This window comes from Sorex fumeus, unplaced genomic scaffold (genome assembly GCF_029834395.1).
Source record: "Sorex fumeus unplaced genomic scaffold, SorFum_2.1 ptg000265l, whole genome shotgun sequence".
Taxonomy (NCBI): Eukaryota; Metazoa; Chordata; class Mammalia; order Eulipotyphla; family Soricidae; genus Sorex; species Sorex fumeus.
This window is the reverse complement of record NW_026606322.1, coordinates 3,478,262-3,495,829: the sequence shown is the minus strand read 5'-3', so window position 1 is coordinate 3,495,829 and position 17,568 is coordinate 3,478,262. Positions and strand designations below refer to the sequence as shown.

At 45.1% G+C, this 17,568-nt stretch overlaps 1 protein-coding gene across 1 annotated transcript in view; it reads left to right on the top strand.

The window, feature by feature from the left end:
• Window positions 1-13,352, top strand: part of POGLUT1 (protein O-glucosyltransferase 1) — a 34,361-nt gene extending 21,009 nt beyond the window's left edge. Inside the window, exons 6-11 of the mRNA XM_056109117.1 lie at window positions 2,581-2,640; window positions 4,262-4,361; window positions 7,414-7,472; window positions 9,136-9,303; window positions 10,415-10,471; window positions 10,873-13,352. Of these exons, the coding sequence (XP_055965092.1) occupies window positions 2,581-2,640; window positions 4,262-4,361; window positions 7,414-7,472; window positions 9,136-9,303; window positions 10,415-10,471; window positions 10,873-11,029 (601 nt within the window). The 3' untranslated portion in view covers window positions 11,030-13,352. The remainder of the gene's footprint in view (window positions 1-2,580; window positions 2,641-4,261; window positions 4,362-7,413; window positions 7,473-9,135; window positions 9,304-10,414; window positions 10,472-10,872) is intronic.
• Window positions 13,353-17,568: the final 4,216 nt, after the last annotated feature.

Here is a 17,568-nt window from a genome sequence, read left to right as displayed (position 1 = left end):
TCTCGTCACTGCAGGTCCAAACCTGACAGTCCAGGGTCCTCTGGAGGATGGCGGCCACTGGGCCGCCAGGGGGAATAGGCCAAGTCTGCGCCATCTTTCTGTAGAGGTTTGGTGTGTTTGGGAGTTTGTCTTACCTTTTAGTAATCCCTTCAGTTGTACTTGTAAAAGTTGGTTTTGAATCTTTGAATTTCCTGAGCTATCGTTTATCCGTGGAGTTCTGTATTATTCCTTCAAATTTGAATGAGTTTCTGACTGGGTAAAGTATTTTTAGCAAACTGTCCATTTCTGTGTGTGTGTGTGTGTGTGTGTGTGTGTGTGTGTGTGTTAATTATATCTCACCATTTCTTCAGGCCCAGAGGGTGTAATTGTTAAATCTGTGATAAATCTTAAATGTGCTCCTTTGTACTTGATTTCCTTTTGTTGATTTTTCTGTTTTCAGTAGTCTCTCTCTATCATTTTCTTTCATCAAGTATAACTATTAGGATGTGTCTTGGAGTGTTTCTATTTGGGTGTCTTTTAGCTGGTACACTTAGGGCCTCTTGAATCTGGGTGCATCCACTCTTCAGCTCTGGAAGCTTCTCAGTGATGACTTCCGAGACTAGTGCTTCTTCACCGGAACTTCCTTCCTAGGTCTCCGTTACTCTGATCATCTGTTTTGAGACTTTCTCTTCCCCCTCCCCACTTTTCTGCTGTTGTCTATAGGTTTTCTGCAACTCATCTCGGAGCTAACTGACTTTTTTTTAAAATTAATTTTATTAGTGAAACACCATGAGGTACAGTTGTAGACTTACAAATTTTTGTGCTTGGGTTTCAATTATACAATGATCAAATACCCATCCCTCCACCAGTGCCCATTTCCCACCACCATGGATAGATAATATCCCTCCCACCCCCATCCCCCATCCCACCCTGCCTCTGTGGCAGGGCATTCCCTTTTGTTCTCTCTCTCCTTTTGGGTGTTGTGGTCTGCAGAAGAGGCATTGAGTGGCAGTCGTGTTTGGTCCATAGTCTACTTTCAACATGCATCTCCCATCCTGGGAGGGAGCTCATTGACTTTTGTCCTCAGCTACTTAGTTACTGCTTAAGGCCTTCGAGTGAGGTTTTCATTTCACCGATCAAATTATTTAGTTGTCTTATTTCTGCTCTGATACCGTCTGGTGTTTTGTTTCATTGCTCCTGTGAGCCCATTGACATCCTCAGCATTTTCTCTCTAATGTCTTTGTCAGAGATGTCGAGGTGGTTGTTCGTGGCTGAATCTTCAGGGCTATACCATCACTAAGTGTTCTGGGGTTCTTGGTTGTTGCATTGTGCCTTTTTGCCATCCGGTGGTGTCTTGAGTGTGATGTGTGGGTAGGGTAGGATGTCAGTGCATGCTCTCTGTGAGACAGGAACAGCTGAAGTATGTCGGCTGCACACTATGCAAGAAGTCTATCATGGGGCTGAATGGTGACTTCTGCATATGGCTTCCAGGCTACATTCAGGTGCTTTGAGTTTGAGGGACCAGGGTCAGGGTGGGGGTCATGGTTGGGTGGAGCCCCGCTCTGGGTGGCAGGCGGGCTCCACAGGCACCCTGAGCTGGGAGTGAATGGCAGCTTCTGAGAGCCTCTTTGTCTTTGTTGCTTCGTTTCTCTGAAGGGTTCCTGGCAGCCTTGAGGAGAGCTGTTCCCGGGAAGCGAGGGCGTGTGGGCCGGGGCCAACATTGTTCTGCCCACACTAAGCGTGCACCACCGCCCTTGGAGCCATCTCTGATCCTAGGGCTTCACTTGTTTGGTGCCTGCGAATAATCAAGAATTAAGGAACAGACAGATCAGTGATACCTGTTTTTATTTATTTATTTTTAAAATTGTGTGTCTGTGTGTGCGTGCGTGTGCGCGTGTTGACTTTTGTGCCACCCCGGCAGGGCTCAGTGCCTCCTCCTGGCTCTGCTCTCAGAGCTCATTCCTGGCCAGCTCAGGGGACCGTGTGGGTGAGGCCTGAGATTGAACTTGGGTCACCCATGTGCCAGGCAAGCACCCTGCCTGCTGTACTTCTCTCCAGCCCTAAATTGATACCTTTTGCATGTTCAAAGCACACGAAGGGAGCCACATTGCCCTGAATTCTATTCCTGCCTTCCCCCACTTTTTTATGTAGTTTTCATTGCCTGTTCATTTTATAAGTAGCTCTACACCTGAGAAGAAAAGAAATCAGGGGCCAGAGCAATTGCTTTGATGCAGCTGACCTGGATTCAATCTCTGGCATCCTGTATGGTCACTTGAGCCTACCGGGAGTAACTACCCTGCATGGGGCACCACCAAGCAGAGCCCCAAAACCAAAATCCCACCCCCACCCCAAATTTTTAAAATTTAACAAAAAAAAAAAAGGAAAGACAAAAAAGAAATCGTTACTATGCTGAGTTAAACAATCCCAAATATATAATTTAGCTCTTGGGAGCATTTCTGTCAATGTTGTTAAGTATTTTACTGGCTAGCACCTCCAGAAATGAAGTAATTGCAAAAAAGTATACAGCATTATTTAAGGCTTTTTCTGTTCACTACCCTGCATAAGTTAACTTAAAAAAAATTAATCAAAATCTGTTTTTAGGTCAGCAGCACAGTGGCCATGGAAAAAGAAAAATTCCACAGCATATTTCCGAGGATCAAGGTGATTGTATTTTCTGATATTTTACAAAAACATTCTTCCAGTTAATGTGTAAAACATAAGTTATTTGGAGAGAGTGAGGAACTCTAGTTCAATCAGAATTCAGGCTAGGGAACTCAGAATGTTTTTTTCCCCGATCCCTCTTAGTTGAAAGGAAATTCACGGAAGTAAATCACTTCACCCATCCAGTCATCCTCTGCGTATTTACAGAGTGCCCTAAGTGTGCTGGGTGTCAAGTGAACGGATAGTGTGGAACAAGCACAGATGAGAACTTGCGGTTTCAAGTAGCTGATGATCTTGCCCATGGTCACTCTGCTAGCTGATGGCTGACCAGGAATCACCATGATCTCCTGAGTTCCTGCCTTTTGTAATCAGACCGTGTGGCTGCCAGGTAGTGGCTAAGCACCCGGATTGTGTCTGAGATAATAGAGTGGAAAATGGAGAAGAAAGAGGAGGGAAGGGAAGAGATTGGTCCAAAGCATCTGTGTAGTTGAATTCCGCACCCCCAGGCAACAGGACCAGTACTTGGCGGGCAGATGCACAGTGAACACACAGTTGAGCACGTGGAGGCCAAATAGGCTGTGAATGGAGCTTTTAAGGAGCGTTCTCCTTTTGGATTTGGTGTTTGGTCCATACTTGGCCATTCTCAGGACTGGCTCCTGGCTCTTTGCTCAAGTATCACTCCTGGTGCTGCTCAGAAAACTGAGTGAGGTATCAGGGACTGACCTGGGTTGGCTGGGTGCGAGGCCAGCACCGTCCCCCTGCACTATTGGTCTGGCCATAAGGTATGTTCTGCCCAAGCACACACTTTGCTGTTACAGGCAGTAAGCCTCAGCGTGGAGATACGGAGATCGGCGGAACAGCCACTGTTTGCTCTTTCTTATCAATTTCTGATTTTCACAGCTTGAAATCAAAGGGTTTATTTTTGGCCTTTTTTTTTTTTTTTTTTTGTCTGTGGGGCCAAGAATTTATCCCAGGGCCTCACACTTGCCAGACAAATTCTCTACCACTGAGTACATCACAGATGCTTATTTTGGGATCCATGTGTAGACCGCAGGAATTTTAAAAGGTGTTTGTATTTGTACGAGGATAAAAAAAAATAGGCATTTTTCTCCCCACACACGAGGGTTTACATTCTCAGATTCTTCAGGGATCATGATCCCACAAATGTCGAGACTGCTGAACCATAACTAGGACTTTTCCTTCATTTAATCGCTAGTTTTTTTAAGTCCTTTATTTTTCTTTTAAGATCTCATACTTTCTGAACTCACCTAACAAAGGTTAGTTATTTAGCTCTTTCAATAAGTATTGTTACCTCGGCACACAACGGTGATTATTGGAAGGTCCTCTGAGCTCACCGGCAGGTGACCCTTTCCTGGGATACAGTTGTGATGATTAGGACCGTAATCCCTTAAAGACTAAATGCAAGCAAAGATGGGCCAAAGATTCCCCATTTCTGAAGTGTATAGTGGGGGGCAGCCTAGGACCAACGAATTCTTCCCGCCTTTTCCTGTAGCCAAGAGTTGCCCACCTGTGCTTAGTCATCACACTGAGTCATCTTTCCGGCATTGGGAACAGTGTTCCATTGTCACGCACAGCTTCATGTCACGTATTTCTTTTATAGAACAAGTCCAGAACGAGATCCTCTCATTCTTCTCTCTCGGAAAAATCCAAAACTTGTTGATGCAGAGTACACCAAAAACCAGGCCTGGAAATCTATGAAGGTAATTAGTATTCGTCTGGATAGAATTACATCAGTGGACATTGTCACTCAGAGACAGCTACCCCCATGGGAGAATTTCAGATTAGATTTCCCCTCTGGTGGGATAAATGCAGAGAAAGTTTCAAGAACTAGTGCTAGCGTAACTTTCCAATGCACATTGCCTTTCACTTTTTTATGACAGTTATATTACATTACTTTGAAAGGTTAAATGGTGGTCACAGATTTTTTTTTTCTTTTTGGGTCACACCCAGCGATGCTCAGGGGTTGCTCCTGGCTCTGCACTCAGGGATTACTCCTGGCGGTGCTTAGGGGACCATATGGGATGCCGGGATGGCTGCACACAAGGCAAACGCCCTCCCCACTCTGCTATCGCTCCAGCCCATGGTCGTACATTTTTTATGTAAAGAGCCAGATGGTAAATATTGTGGGTTTTGTAAATTATATGGTGTTTGTTGCAGCTATTCACCTTGGCTATCTAAGCCCAAAAGCAATCACAGACAATATCTAACTGATTAAGTGGGACTGTGTTTTCATAAACATTTGCTCATGGCACTGAAACTTGAATTTCATATAATATTTACATGTAAAAAAATCCTCTTTTTATCATTTCAACCATCTGAAAGGGAAAAATGTTCAGATGTTATGTGCTATATACACAACAAGCAAGGGGTCAGGTTTTTCCTGTGGACTGTAGTTTTCCAAACCTTAATTTGCAGAAACGGTACTCAAATCTCACCATACAGTACCGACCGTGGATCTTTCTAAATTAATCAAATGAAACAGAGTCTCAGGGAGTCCATGGATCCAGGCATAACCTTTTGTTTAAAAATTTCCAAGTGATTTTTAGGTGAAGCTAGCAATCATTGACTTTTGGATTTGGAGTCTCTGTCTTTTGAACACTGTGATTTCTTGCCTTGTTATTATTTTTGTTTTGTTTTTGGGACATACCCCATGATGTTCAGGGGTTACTCCTGGCTCTGTACTCAGGAATTTCACCTGGTGGTGCTCAGGGGCCATATGGGGTGCTGGGGATCAAACTTGGGTTGGCCACTTGCAAGGCAAACACCCTACCCGCTGTGCTACATTCCAGCCCCTGACTTCTTGCCTTCTTAAAAGTAATTTCTGCGGCCTGGAGAAATAGTACAGGGATGAAAAGCCCTTGCCTTGCTTGCAGCTGAACCTGGATTGATCCCCAGCATCACATATAGTCCCCTGAACACTGCCAGGAGTAAGCCCCTGAGGACCACCAAGTGTAGCTCAAAACCATACAGATAAAAAGGTTACCTCTAAGTATGGGCTGGAGCCACAGCACAGCTGGTCGGGCGTTTGCCTTGCACGTGGCCGACCCAGGTTCGTGCCCCTGTTAGAGAGCCCGGCAAGCCACCAAGAGTATCCTGCCCGCATGGCAGAGCCTGGCAAGCTCCCTGTGGCGTATTTGATATGCCAAAAACAGTAACAACAAGTCTCACAATGGAGACATTGCTGGTGCCCGCTCAAGCAAATCGGGAGGACAGTGCTACAGTGCTACCTCTAAGTATGCTCGTCTTAAATTCCCATGTGCTATGTGAGGATGATTCGAGAAAAAGTTTTAAACTTCTTCAGGGCAACACGCAGTCTGAAATAAGTGAATTATTGGATAGTTTTAATCAAACAGGAGGCAGTGAAGTTTAAGAAGATTTGAAAAAATAATAATATGAAAAAGTGTTCATTAAGCATAGCATCTACAGTGGGAGGCTGCAAAAGCAGATAAAACTCTCCCCCCCATCCCCCCTATCCTCCTACCCTTACCAAGACATTTGTCATCTGCTGCAGTGGCTGAACATTGGTGGTGGTAGTGGGGGGGGGTGTGTCTCAAACCCGAGGGTCTCCAGGGTCCACAGGAAATGGTGGGAGAGAACACCAAGAATCACTGTTGCTGGAGCACTAGGAGCTCTCGCAGACACTCCTTTTCTTTGAACAGCAACATTTAGAAATCTAGTTTTTTTTTTGGTAAGAAATACATTGTTGGGGCTGGAGTGATAGCACAGGGGTGGGACGTTTGCATTGCATGTGGCTGACCAGGTTCAATTCCCAGCATCCCATGTGATCCCCTGAGCACCGCCAGGAGTAATTTCTGAGTGCAGAGCCAGGAGTAACCCCTGTGCATCGCCGGGTATGACCCAAAAAGCAAAATAAATACATAAATAAATAAAATAATAATAATTATTATAATTAATAATAAAAATAAATAAACAAACAATAATTATATTTTAAATAATTTTATTATTATTATATTATTATTATTATTAAAATATTACTTGCAATTTTATTTATAGCACAGTGGGCAGGGCGTTCGCCTTACGAGCGGCCAACATGGCCGACCCGAGTTTGATTCCTCCGCCCCTCTCGGAGAGCCCGGCAAGCTACCGAGAGTATTCGATATGCCAGACACAGTAACAACAAAGTCTCCAATGGAGACGTTACTGGGCCCGCTCGAGCAAATCGACGATCAACGGGAGGGCCTTTACCTTTACCTTTTACCTATTTATTTATTTATTTTTGGGTCACAGTCAGCAATACTCAGGGGTCATTCCTGGCTCTGCACTCAGGAATCAATCCTGGCAGTGCTTGGGTGACCATATGTGATGCCGGGGATTGAACCCAGGTCGGCCGCATTGAAGGCAAACGCCCTACCCGCTGTGCTATGCCTGTCAGTGTTGGCAGTGGTTTAGGACTCTTTTGCAATACTTTTCATGGCCAGCGGATGGTTTGTGGGTATACCCACCTCTCGGCAGAGCACCCACAACTTGTGTCTTCCTGCGTGTGAAACTGACCCAGTAAACCAGGCATTCAGAGGAGGAGCCACAGGTTTCAGGGGAGGTTTGACTCTAAAGTCAGACTCAGGTTAAATGTCTCACTCCTCCACATGGGGCCACCGTGACTGTGAACAGGTCTCCTCACTTCTTCACCTAGAAGATGAGAGGTACTGCCTCCTGAGTGTGTGTGTCTTGCAACTTGAAACATTTCACAGCTGCTGCTGCTGCTGCAACTGACAGCTCCCCTTTCCCTTCCAGGACACCCTGGGGAGGCCGGCCGCTCAGGATGTCCACCTTGTGGATCACTGCAAGTACAAGTAAGGATCCCGGGGCTCCTGACTCGGATAGTGCCGCTCTGAGTGAGGATTCTAATAGCAGGCCGAAACTGGGGGCCTTATGTGTTGAACTAATTCATTGAGCTGTCATTTGCCGAGGGCCCACATTGCACAAGCCTGTGGAGACCACGAAAGTGCAATGTGCTTTCTGTTTCCGTTGTGTTTGTGTTCTGGAGAAGAAAAATGTCAGGAGACCAGAGCCATAGGACAGCAGGGAGGGCGCTTTCCCTGTATCGACTCCAGTTCCATCTCTAGCATTGCATGTGAGCCCCCCCAGGAAGGACCCCTGAGTGCAGAGTCCCCCTGAGTACTACAAGGCGTGGCCCATAAAACAAAAAGAAAAGAAAAGATGGTAGATGTCTTCTCTCACACACATCAGACAGTTGCTGAGGTTAGATGATACATTTGTCAGGTTAATAAAACAGCTTAAGATTCATCATGCATAAAATATCTGTAACTAAAATGTAACTAAATGCCAGGAAGAAGAGTTAGATGTACTGTTAAAACCAGGCTAGAGACCCCAAGGGGGATGGTTCAGAGATGAATCCTAATTCCATGCCCTATGGAAACTTCAGAAGTATCTGGTGACCTGATGCATGTGTGAGTTGGGCTGAAAAGAAATGTTTATTTCTTCTTTTTTTTCTTTTTGGGTCACACCTGGCGATGCACAGGGGTTACTCCTGGCTCTGCACTCAGGAATCACCCCTGGCGGTGCTCAGGGGACCATATGGGATGCTGGGAATCAAACCCGGGTCGGCCGCGTGCAAGGCAAATGCCCTACACATTGTGCTATTGCTCCAGCCCCAGAAATGTTTATTTCTAACACACTTTTTTTTATTTCGTTTTGGGTCACACCCGGCAATGCACAGGGGTTACTCTTGACTTTTCACACAAAGATTACTCTTGGTGGTGCTCAGAGGACCATATGGGATTCTGGGAATCAAACCTGGGTCAGCCGCATGCAAGGCAAACGCCCTACCCGCTGTGCTATTGCTCCGGCCCCAAAAATGTTTATTTCTGATGTAGCTGTTCTTCCAAGGGACCTTTCCTTGAAGATTTTCTTTTTTTTTTCCTTTTTTATCACACCCGGTGATGCACAGGGGTTACTCCTGGCTCTGCGCTCAGGAATTACCCCTGGCAGTGCTCAGGGGACCATATGGGATGCTGGGAATTGAACCCGGGTCTGCCGTGTGCAAGGCAAATGCCCTACCCGCTGAACTACTGCTCCAGCCCGCAAAGGTGCTTGAGTTATGCCTGGTTCCACTTGACACAAGAGCCTACCTGAGGCCAGAGAAGGTTCCACTGGGCCAGTAGCAGCGGGAGGGCACTGCACCGGCACCAACATTCAATCTAGAACAGACTTTAGAAAAGAAGGAGCAGTCCTGCCCATTGGATCCTGTGTCTTTCCTCCCCTGTCCTCACTCCTGGCCTATCTGCCGTACCGAGGGAAGGGGTTCTGCCTTTCCCCTCACCCTGGCATTCCCGGGAACCTCCTGGGTCTCCAGAAAAGCAGAGTTTCTAAGTCCACTGCAGTGAGGAGATGGGAAGAGAAGGGGGAGGAGTCAGACCAGAGGGTGGGGGAGGGGGCAATAGGAAAATGTGTCCTATTCTGTAGCCTTCAAGTATGTTTTCTTTGCTCTTGTAGGTATCTTTTTAATTTCCGTGGCGTCGCTGCGAGTTTCCGGTTCAAACATCTCTTCCTCTGTGGCTCGCTTGTTTTCCACGTGGGGGACGAGTGGCTGGAATTCTTCTACCCACAACTGAAGCCATGGGTCCACTACATCCCAGTCCGAACAGACCTCTCTGACGCTCAGTAAGCAGCCCACCCGGGCAGTTCCTGGGGCTCCTGCAGTTGGCCTCGAAGTCCCTGGCATTCAAGGGCATTTGCTCCTGAAGCCGGAGTGATCGTACAGGGGTGAGGCCCTTGCCTTGCTCATGGCAGACCTGGGTTTGCTCCCGAGCACTCCTCCCAGCCCCACCCGGAGTGATTCCTGAGTGCAGCCTGGTGTAACCGCCCCCACAGACAAAACCCCAGACAAATAAAGCCTCTTACTCCCAGCAATTATTGCCCCTGGAAACTTTCCCCTCTTGGCCCACGTAGGTATCACTGCCTTGTTATCCACCAGTGGGATATACCTTTAAAAAGTGCTCACGTGGTGGCTTGAGATGTAACATCTGGACAGGACGCGATGAGGAAGTATTAACCTCTCAAAACTGAAGATAGGAGCGTTCAATCTTACTATCTTCTCACAGGAACTTTCAGCTACAGCCCGAGATTTGAGCCCATTGAGCTGAGACACATTTCCTCTGGTGATGGGAGGAGTTAGGAAGAGGTATGAGAGGGGCCAGCAAGGTGAACCCAGGGCCCTGTCTGGGTCCAGAGCAGGAGATAGGAGGGAATTTTTTTCTTCACTTTTTCTTTCTCCAGCCAGGACCTCACATGCAAGGCAAGTGTACTCTCACTGAATTGTATCCCCAGTCCTTTATCTTCACTTGTTTTGTTGTCATTTGATTTGGGGCCACACCTGTAGTGCTCAGGGGCTACTCCTGGCTCTGTTCTCAGTGTCATTCCTGGTGGTAAGGGGGACCATTTGCTGCGCTGGGGATTGAACTAAGGTCAACCACATGCATAGTGATTGGCCTAACCCCTGTTCTGTCTCTTTATTGATTTTTTTTTTCTTTACATTTGATATGTGTCTTTGAACATATCTCTGTGTTTGCCAAACATTTCTCAAATCTACAACAGGTTGCCTTTATCTTGTGTGTGGGGTTTTTGTTTGTTTTGTTTTGTTCCTAGGAAGACCGGACATTTTTGTTTTAAGAAAGAATTACCATCCACATATCTGAACCTTAATCTGTGGCCTCTCTGATTAATAATGCACTCATTATTATATTTCTGAAGCTAATAATGCTTTTCATTTTAGGGAGTTGTTACAGTTTGTAAAAGCAAATGATGATGTAGCTCGAGAAATTGCTGAAAGGTGAGTTTCACTTGTTTCTCCTTTTATATTTTATCATCCCGTTTCCCCCTAGTTCAAGTTATCTGAATATTGTTACCCAGGTGATAACAGATTTTTGTCCTCGTTATACAGAAAAATACTTAGAATTGTAGCTGTTCTGGGGCAAAACACTGAAATCCTTGAAGTAATGAAACAACTACTTTTTCTGAACATTGGGTATCCATTTGCTTGTTTTAAAAAAATACGTAAAGCTCTGTTGCCCAGTGCATGTATATGAATTGGTTTGATGGCTATTGGGTTGGATCTGAGTTTCAAATGGGTTAATTCACATAAAGTACTTTACGCAGGGTAAGCACTCAAGAATTAGTCAGTAATGTTATTAACTGCAGTGTTTCAAATGTTCACATTAATCTTGTTTCTAGGGGAAGACAATTTATTATAAACCACTTGCGGATGGATGACATCACTTGTTACTGGGAGAAACTGTTGACTGAGTATTCCAAATTCCTGTCCTATAATGTGACCAGGAGGAAAGACTATGAGCAGATCATTCCCAAAATTTTGAAAACTGAACTTTAGCAGTCAACACCAGAACATGGTCCTCTCCCCGGAGCAGATCTTGGATATCCTGTGGTGAGGAGCTTACCATGAGAGGGGGCACTTGAATACTGTCATCCAGCCAAAAATTATGACTTTTCTTCTCATGCTGCATATAGAGCAACTCTGGAAGAAGATCCAAAGTGTGTATAATGCAGATTGGAAGCAGCTTACCGCTTTGGCAGAAGAAGGGCCAGAAATCATGAGATGCAGGTTTTGAACCCAATCTTACCTTTTATTTTCTAGTGACCAGTCACAGCTTGTGCCTCAAATCATCCACATGTCTGTTTTCATTACTGTGAAATGAACTGTGTGAGATGATGCCCTTGGTTCCTGTTACTTGGACAGAAACTTGATCACTGCATTTCTGCAAGATGTTCTAGGCTTGATCTTTGTCACTGTGTTTTAATAGGAAACACTGTAACATGTGAAAAATAGGGAGGATCATTTCCTGAAAGGCCTAAGGATGCAGTGGTTCTTGTAAAAACATGAATGCTGTGCTCAGGAGGTTTCTAAGCAGCACATAGAAAGGGGCCAGTTGCATTGCAGTTGGATATCAGGTTCCCTTTTCTGTGCCTTTGCGCTTTTTTTTTTTTTTAATGGTCTCAAAAGATAAAAGTTTCTTAGTAAATTTTAAAAGGGATTGTGTATAAGACAGCAAATTCTCCACACACTTGCACACCCTTGATTTTTTCAAAATAGGGGCCACACCTGGTGGTACTGGCTGGGAGGAATGGGTGGGAGATGAGGGGAACAGAGCATTTCCTTTGGGCGTTCACTGTATGATGCTGGGTTGTGTGGAAGTTTGTGGCATCAGAGATTGAGCTCAGGGCCTTGCATGTCACACTTGAGGCACATTCTTCCACTGGAGTGATTTCCCCCGCCCTCTTTTTTTATTAATTGACTGTGTGACAGGAATATCAAGGGATCTTCACATGCAGAATGGTAAGTTCAGAGCATTCAGTTTTAACACTGATTTTTATATGAGATGTTTTAGTGCAAATTTCTGTTATAATGCCTTCTGTCTCTCGTTTCCATTTTAAAAAAAAAGAATTTTTACTTTGATCTTTCTGGGTACACTCCTTAATGTCAAAAATGAGGAAATTTTTAGGTATGATTTTGATGACTCGGGATCATCCCTCTTTTGGACCCAACTTTTTCACAGAGAAATTCTTTTCCTTTGCCTTCTAAGAACTCTTCAGAAGATTCTCTGGAATAGTACAGGGATTAAGGTGCTTACCTCGTGTGTAACCAACCCTGGTTTAGTCCCTGGCACCACATATGGTCTCCCAAGTACTGCCAGGAGTGATACCTGAGCACAGAGCTGGGAGTAAGCCCTGAGCACCTCTGGGCATGGCCTGGTTACCCTACTCCCCCCATTAGCAAAAATTAAACTCTCACAAAAACTTAAATCTAAGGGTTTTCTTAGAGGAATTGAATTAAGGATTTTCTTAGAGGAATATCCCTACGAAGTTCATTACATGGAATGAGACCGATACTTTGGTTTTGGAGTATTCAGAATTCACGGGGACTATGACCCCGGACGCTGGCAGTCAGGCGATAAGCATTCATAAAGTTCCCGTTGCCTTGTCATTATGAGGCCTGATGAAATGTCACTGTTCTCTTTGTATTTTAGTTTTCCTCTCACTAAAGAAGGGACAAAATTTTCCGCTCCCCGGATGAGAAGCTGAAACTGCATTTCTGTAGGAGTGTTGGCTTCTGCCTCAGGGATCAGCTCAAGCCTGACTCTCGCTCAGGTCTTCATTCCTCTAGACAGTTAACAACCTTCACAGCAGGCTCCTGCTGGCATTATCCGACTCTGCATCGCACTGCAGTTTGATTCTCTAAATTTTCTGTGATTTGCTTAATGGGTGGGAGCCATGTTTTACTCACCTTATCTCCAAGCTCTAGTCGACTGTTCGTCACACAGAGTAGATATTAAAAATAGTTGGATGGATGGACGGACGGACAGACGGAAGTATGGTTGGGTAAATGGACAGACAAAGACAATGGCGTACATAGATCTAGTTAAAGATTGTCCCACCATCAGCTTCCAGAGGGACTCAGCAAGACTGCAGGAATTTGATCAATGCAGATTGTTCCCTGTCCTTTGAAGATTCGTTACTAGGGACACCTTTGTATTCAAGGAGAACAAGTGTTACTCAGATTCTTATACTTGTGTATATGTTTACTTCTCCTGATGGTATGAGAATGGTCTGTAACAATATGTAAAGATGTGTTTTTTTAAAATAGTTTTTATCCCCGTAACTTTTGAATGTTGTTACTGGTTTTTAATATAAGCTGGATTCCAGACTTATCCTTTCCTCATTTGAGATAAGGCCACACTGTTCTTGTTCCTGACTCTGCTCAGGAGCGACCCCTGGCGGTGCTCAGGGGAGCCTGTGTTCCTGACCGCTCAGGAGTGACCTCTGGCAGTGCTCAGGGAGCCTATGTGGTAGTTGGGATTTCCAAGCAGGGTCGTGTCTCTGCAGTTGTGTGCAAGCCATGTTTTCTCTTCTGTATGCTCCGTCACCAACTAAGATGGGTCTCATTCTCCTAAAAGAGCCTTGAATATAACCTCAGGGCCAGGATGAAGGAGACATTACCGGGTCCTGCTCGAGGCAATCGACGAATAACAGGATGATCTGTGATCTGTGATCTGTGATGCTCCGTCAGCCCAAGAGAATAATTGTTTATTTGAATGAAGTGGGACACTCAAGTCACACAAGTATGTGTGCCCTCTCTTTATTTACTCCCCACAGGGAGTGTCATCTGTGGGAGTGTCTTAGTGTCCCACCTTACTCTCCGTTCTCTTAGATCAGGGCCTCCTACTTACCAGCAACAGAAACTGCCTAGAACTAGTTTAAGCTAAAGAACTTAGGGAAAATATCAAGTTATCTCAAGGTGTCTAAACAAGTTTTGTTGCAGTTGCCAGAGTAAGAAGCAGGGTAACTGCAGAAATCTCATGAAGAATTCTGGATTGTGGGCCGGAGCGATAGTGCAGTGGGTAGGGCGTTTGCCTTGTAAGCGGCCGACCCATTCAGTTCCCCGCCATCCCATATGGTCCCCCAAGCACCGCCAGGAGTAATTCCTGAGTGCAGAGCCAGGAGTAACCCGTGAGCATTGCTGGGTGTGGCCCAAAAAACAAAAAAATAAATAATTCTGAATTGTTGGGCCAAAGGGCTAGTACAGTGGGTAGGGTGTTTTTCATGAACATGGCTAACCTGGGTTCCATCCCTGGCAACTCATGTGGTTCCCCTGAATCCTGCCAGGAGTGATTCCTGGGTGCAAAATCAGAAGTAGGTTCTGAGCACAGCTGGATGTGGCCAAAAAACAACCGAACAAAAATAAAATTCGGAACTGTCTCTTAAGAGCAGGGCTTCCTAATTTTTTTTTTAAATAACTTCCATACCCTTTCCGTTGGAAAAAATGCAGGTGAGCACTGACATAAACACCTTGATCCATTACACAGTCAGCTTCCAGTTAATCTTTGGTTGTTTTTGAGAGTTTTTACTTGAGCATCTGCTATGTACAAACTGTGGGAGATAAGGACATGTTTATAATAGGCTCCCTGGTCTCAAGGGACTCAGCAGTTGAAGCAGTGAACAATGTGAGGCATAGGTAGAAGGTTGATAAGGCAGCACGAATTTGGCCCTTATCATGGGTCAAATATGCATAACAACAGGACTTAGGAAATATTCATTCCTTAGAACTTAGAGGACTTTAGAGGAAGAAGAAATTTCCATCTGTTGCTGGTGGGAGACTTAATGGAGGCGAAATAAAATTATGCTTTGAGAGAAGGGTAATGGAAGGAATTTATTCTGCCTGTGTAAATTGTGTCATATATGTAGTGCACAAAGCAGAGGCCATGTTACAGAAATTCGATCAGGACGCAGATGCTGGCATTGGAAAGAGCAGAGCGAGAGCCCAATTTTACTTTATTTTTTAACTTTTTTTTTAAATTGAGTCACTGTGAAATAGACCCTTACAAAGCTGTTCATGATTGGGTTTCAGTCATATGGTATTCCTACACACATCTCTCCACTAGTGTACATTTCCAAGTATACCAAATTCTATTGACACATGCAGATTCGACCTGACCAACACCAAAATGTGTCAAGCTACACATGCAGTTCACACAGAGCTTTTATAGCATACAGGACACACAAATTCTGTGGGAGCATTTTTCTCATCTAGCATACACAATGGTCGCTAACACCCATAACACTTGGTACAATCAGTGACTAATACATTCTGTCTCAAGTCCCACATGGACATTGTTTCTTTAGCTCCATTGTTTCTCTGTTCCTGCTCAAGCAGCCTGATCGATCTGGCGCTTCTCCATTCTGTCCATGACTTTATGATTGATAGCCTATTCATCTGTGCCCAATTTCTGGAATGGTCACTCTGAAGTCCTACCCAGTTTTAAGCTTCTGCTTCTCATTTTCCCACTACAACCCCACCCAGGAAGCCAGGCAGAGAAAAGGAACCTTTGGGCTGCTGGGAGAAAATCAGCCATGGTGGGATTCTGTTAGGCAAAGGCTGTATCAAAGCAGGCATGCTTGAGTACTGTTCCACAGTACCGTGACAACACTCAAGTCCTTTTTTATGTGGTAATTAGCTGTCTGAGAAGACAGCTACCTGTGAGAGAGTAAGTCATGTAAACCTCTCACCACCATTTGGCTTGTGTTGCTCCGAGACTGTTCAAAAAGAGTTAGCCACGGAAGGAAACTCTTTCCCTAATGATGAAGTAAGTCAGGTTGTTCAGAACAGCAGGAGTATGGGAGGGTGACAGAAAAGCAGATGTCTGAGGAATTGAGATAGAATAGGAACAACAGCTGAGCAATGACCAAGAGCAGGAACTTCCTGTAGCAAAGGGAAACTTACAGAAGGCTCCAGCTGCCCAAAATAGGATAGTTAGGAAGTTCTGTCACAACTCTAACCTCATTAATATATGGAAGGTGATGAGTGGAATGATTAGTAATTGCCCAACATCATCATCCATCAGTTTAAAGAATTCTTTCCTCTGATTCTGTAGTCATCCTACACATCCTAGCACTTTTTTGTGTTTTTTTTTTCTTTTTGTGTCACACCCAGCGATGATCAGGGGTAACTCCTGGCTCTGCACTCAGGAATGACTCCTGGCGGTGCTCAGGGGACCATATGGGATGCCGGGGGTCTAACCCAGGTTGGCTGCGTGCAAGGCAAACGCGCTCTCCACTGTTGCTACCATAGCTCTGGCCTGCACTTAGCATTTTCTTTATGTAAATTAAGACAGACCTCACAGTCACGTTCCTGGCCTTGGTGCTTTATCGAAGTGCCCACCTATGACTCTGCAGCAACCTGGAGCCACTGTGAGGGCCCTGACTCAGGAGACCTGAATTTAACAACCTACCTGCTGGACAACCGCAAGGCCCTGGAAATAGAGATAAATATTTGTGGGCTTTGACCTCAGAGTTTATCTGTGATACACATCAGCAAATTGAAAATTGTTATGTAGGGTAGTAAACACCATGACGGGAACAGAATCTCATTCTTTTTCCCAGACACAGGAGAAATCTTTCTGTACTGTCACTACTTTGACTAGTTGCTCACTGTAGCCTATCTATAGAATTTCAGTTTTCAAATTACAGATTACACTGTAAAAGCTATCCATCTAAAAAGTGTAGCAAATTTTATAAAGTTGGGTGGATAAAGGGTAGCATATTTAAAAATTACAGTTAGAAAGTAAAGGTGGGGTAGGAATTGGCAAAGAGGACAATGAACTTTGGTTGTGAGCAAAGATTAAAATCACAAAAGCCAATTTGGGAAAAACTTCAAATATGTACATTTTAACTAAAACTTATTTTTAGTGGTTGGAATTCTCCTGGTGATTCTGGCCAACCTGGCCCGGCTGGGGATTCATTTGCTACAGCAGGAAGGCCATGTTGCTTGGGGACGTAGATTGCCATGGACACCAAGGCCACAGGGTGTAAGGGGTTCAACGTTTGGGTCCTAGACTTTCTTTCCAGCAATAAAAGCTAATTCGGAGTATATGTTAACAGAGAATGTAGCACTATAGCACTCTCATCCGGTGGTTTATCTATCAGCTGGAGCGGGCACCAGTAACGTCTCCACTGTGACTCGTTACTGTTTTTGGCATTTCGAATAGGCCTTGGGGAGCTTGCCAGGCTCTGCTCCGTGGGCGGGATACTCTGGGTAGCTTGCTGGGCTCTCTGAGAGGGAAGGAGGCATTGAAAGCAGGTCGGCCTGCTTTGTGTGCAAGGGGAACGCCCTACCAGCTGTGTGATGTAAAAACACGGCTAAGTGCTGAACAGCTGGCCAGATTCCCGAAGTTGGATTCTTTTTGAGAAACCGTAGCTTGACGACCTAAAGGCTGCCAACTCCATCTTATTAAGAACTACCTGAGTCTGGAAAGGTCGGTGTAAGGGGCATCCTCAAGGAGCATGCATCCTCAAGAATTTGGTCCTTTCTGAGAAGGAAACCCTCGCACCCACCTAGCAGGTGCTCTGATGCTTGTA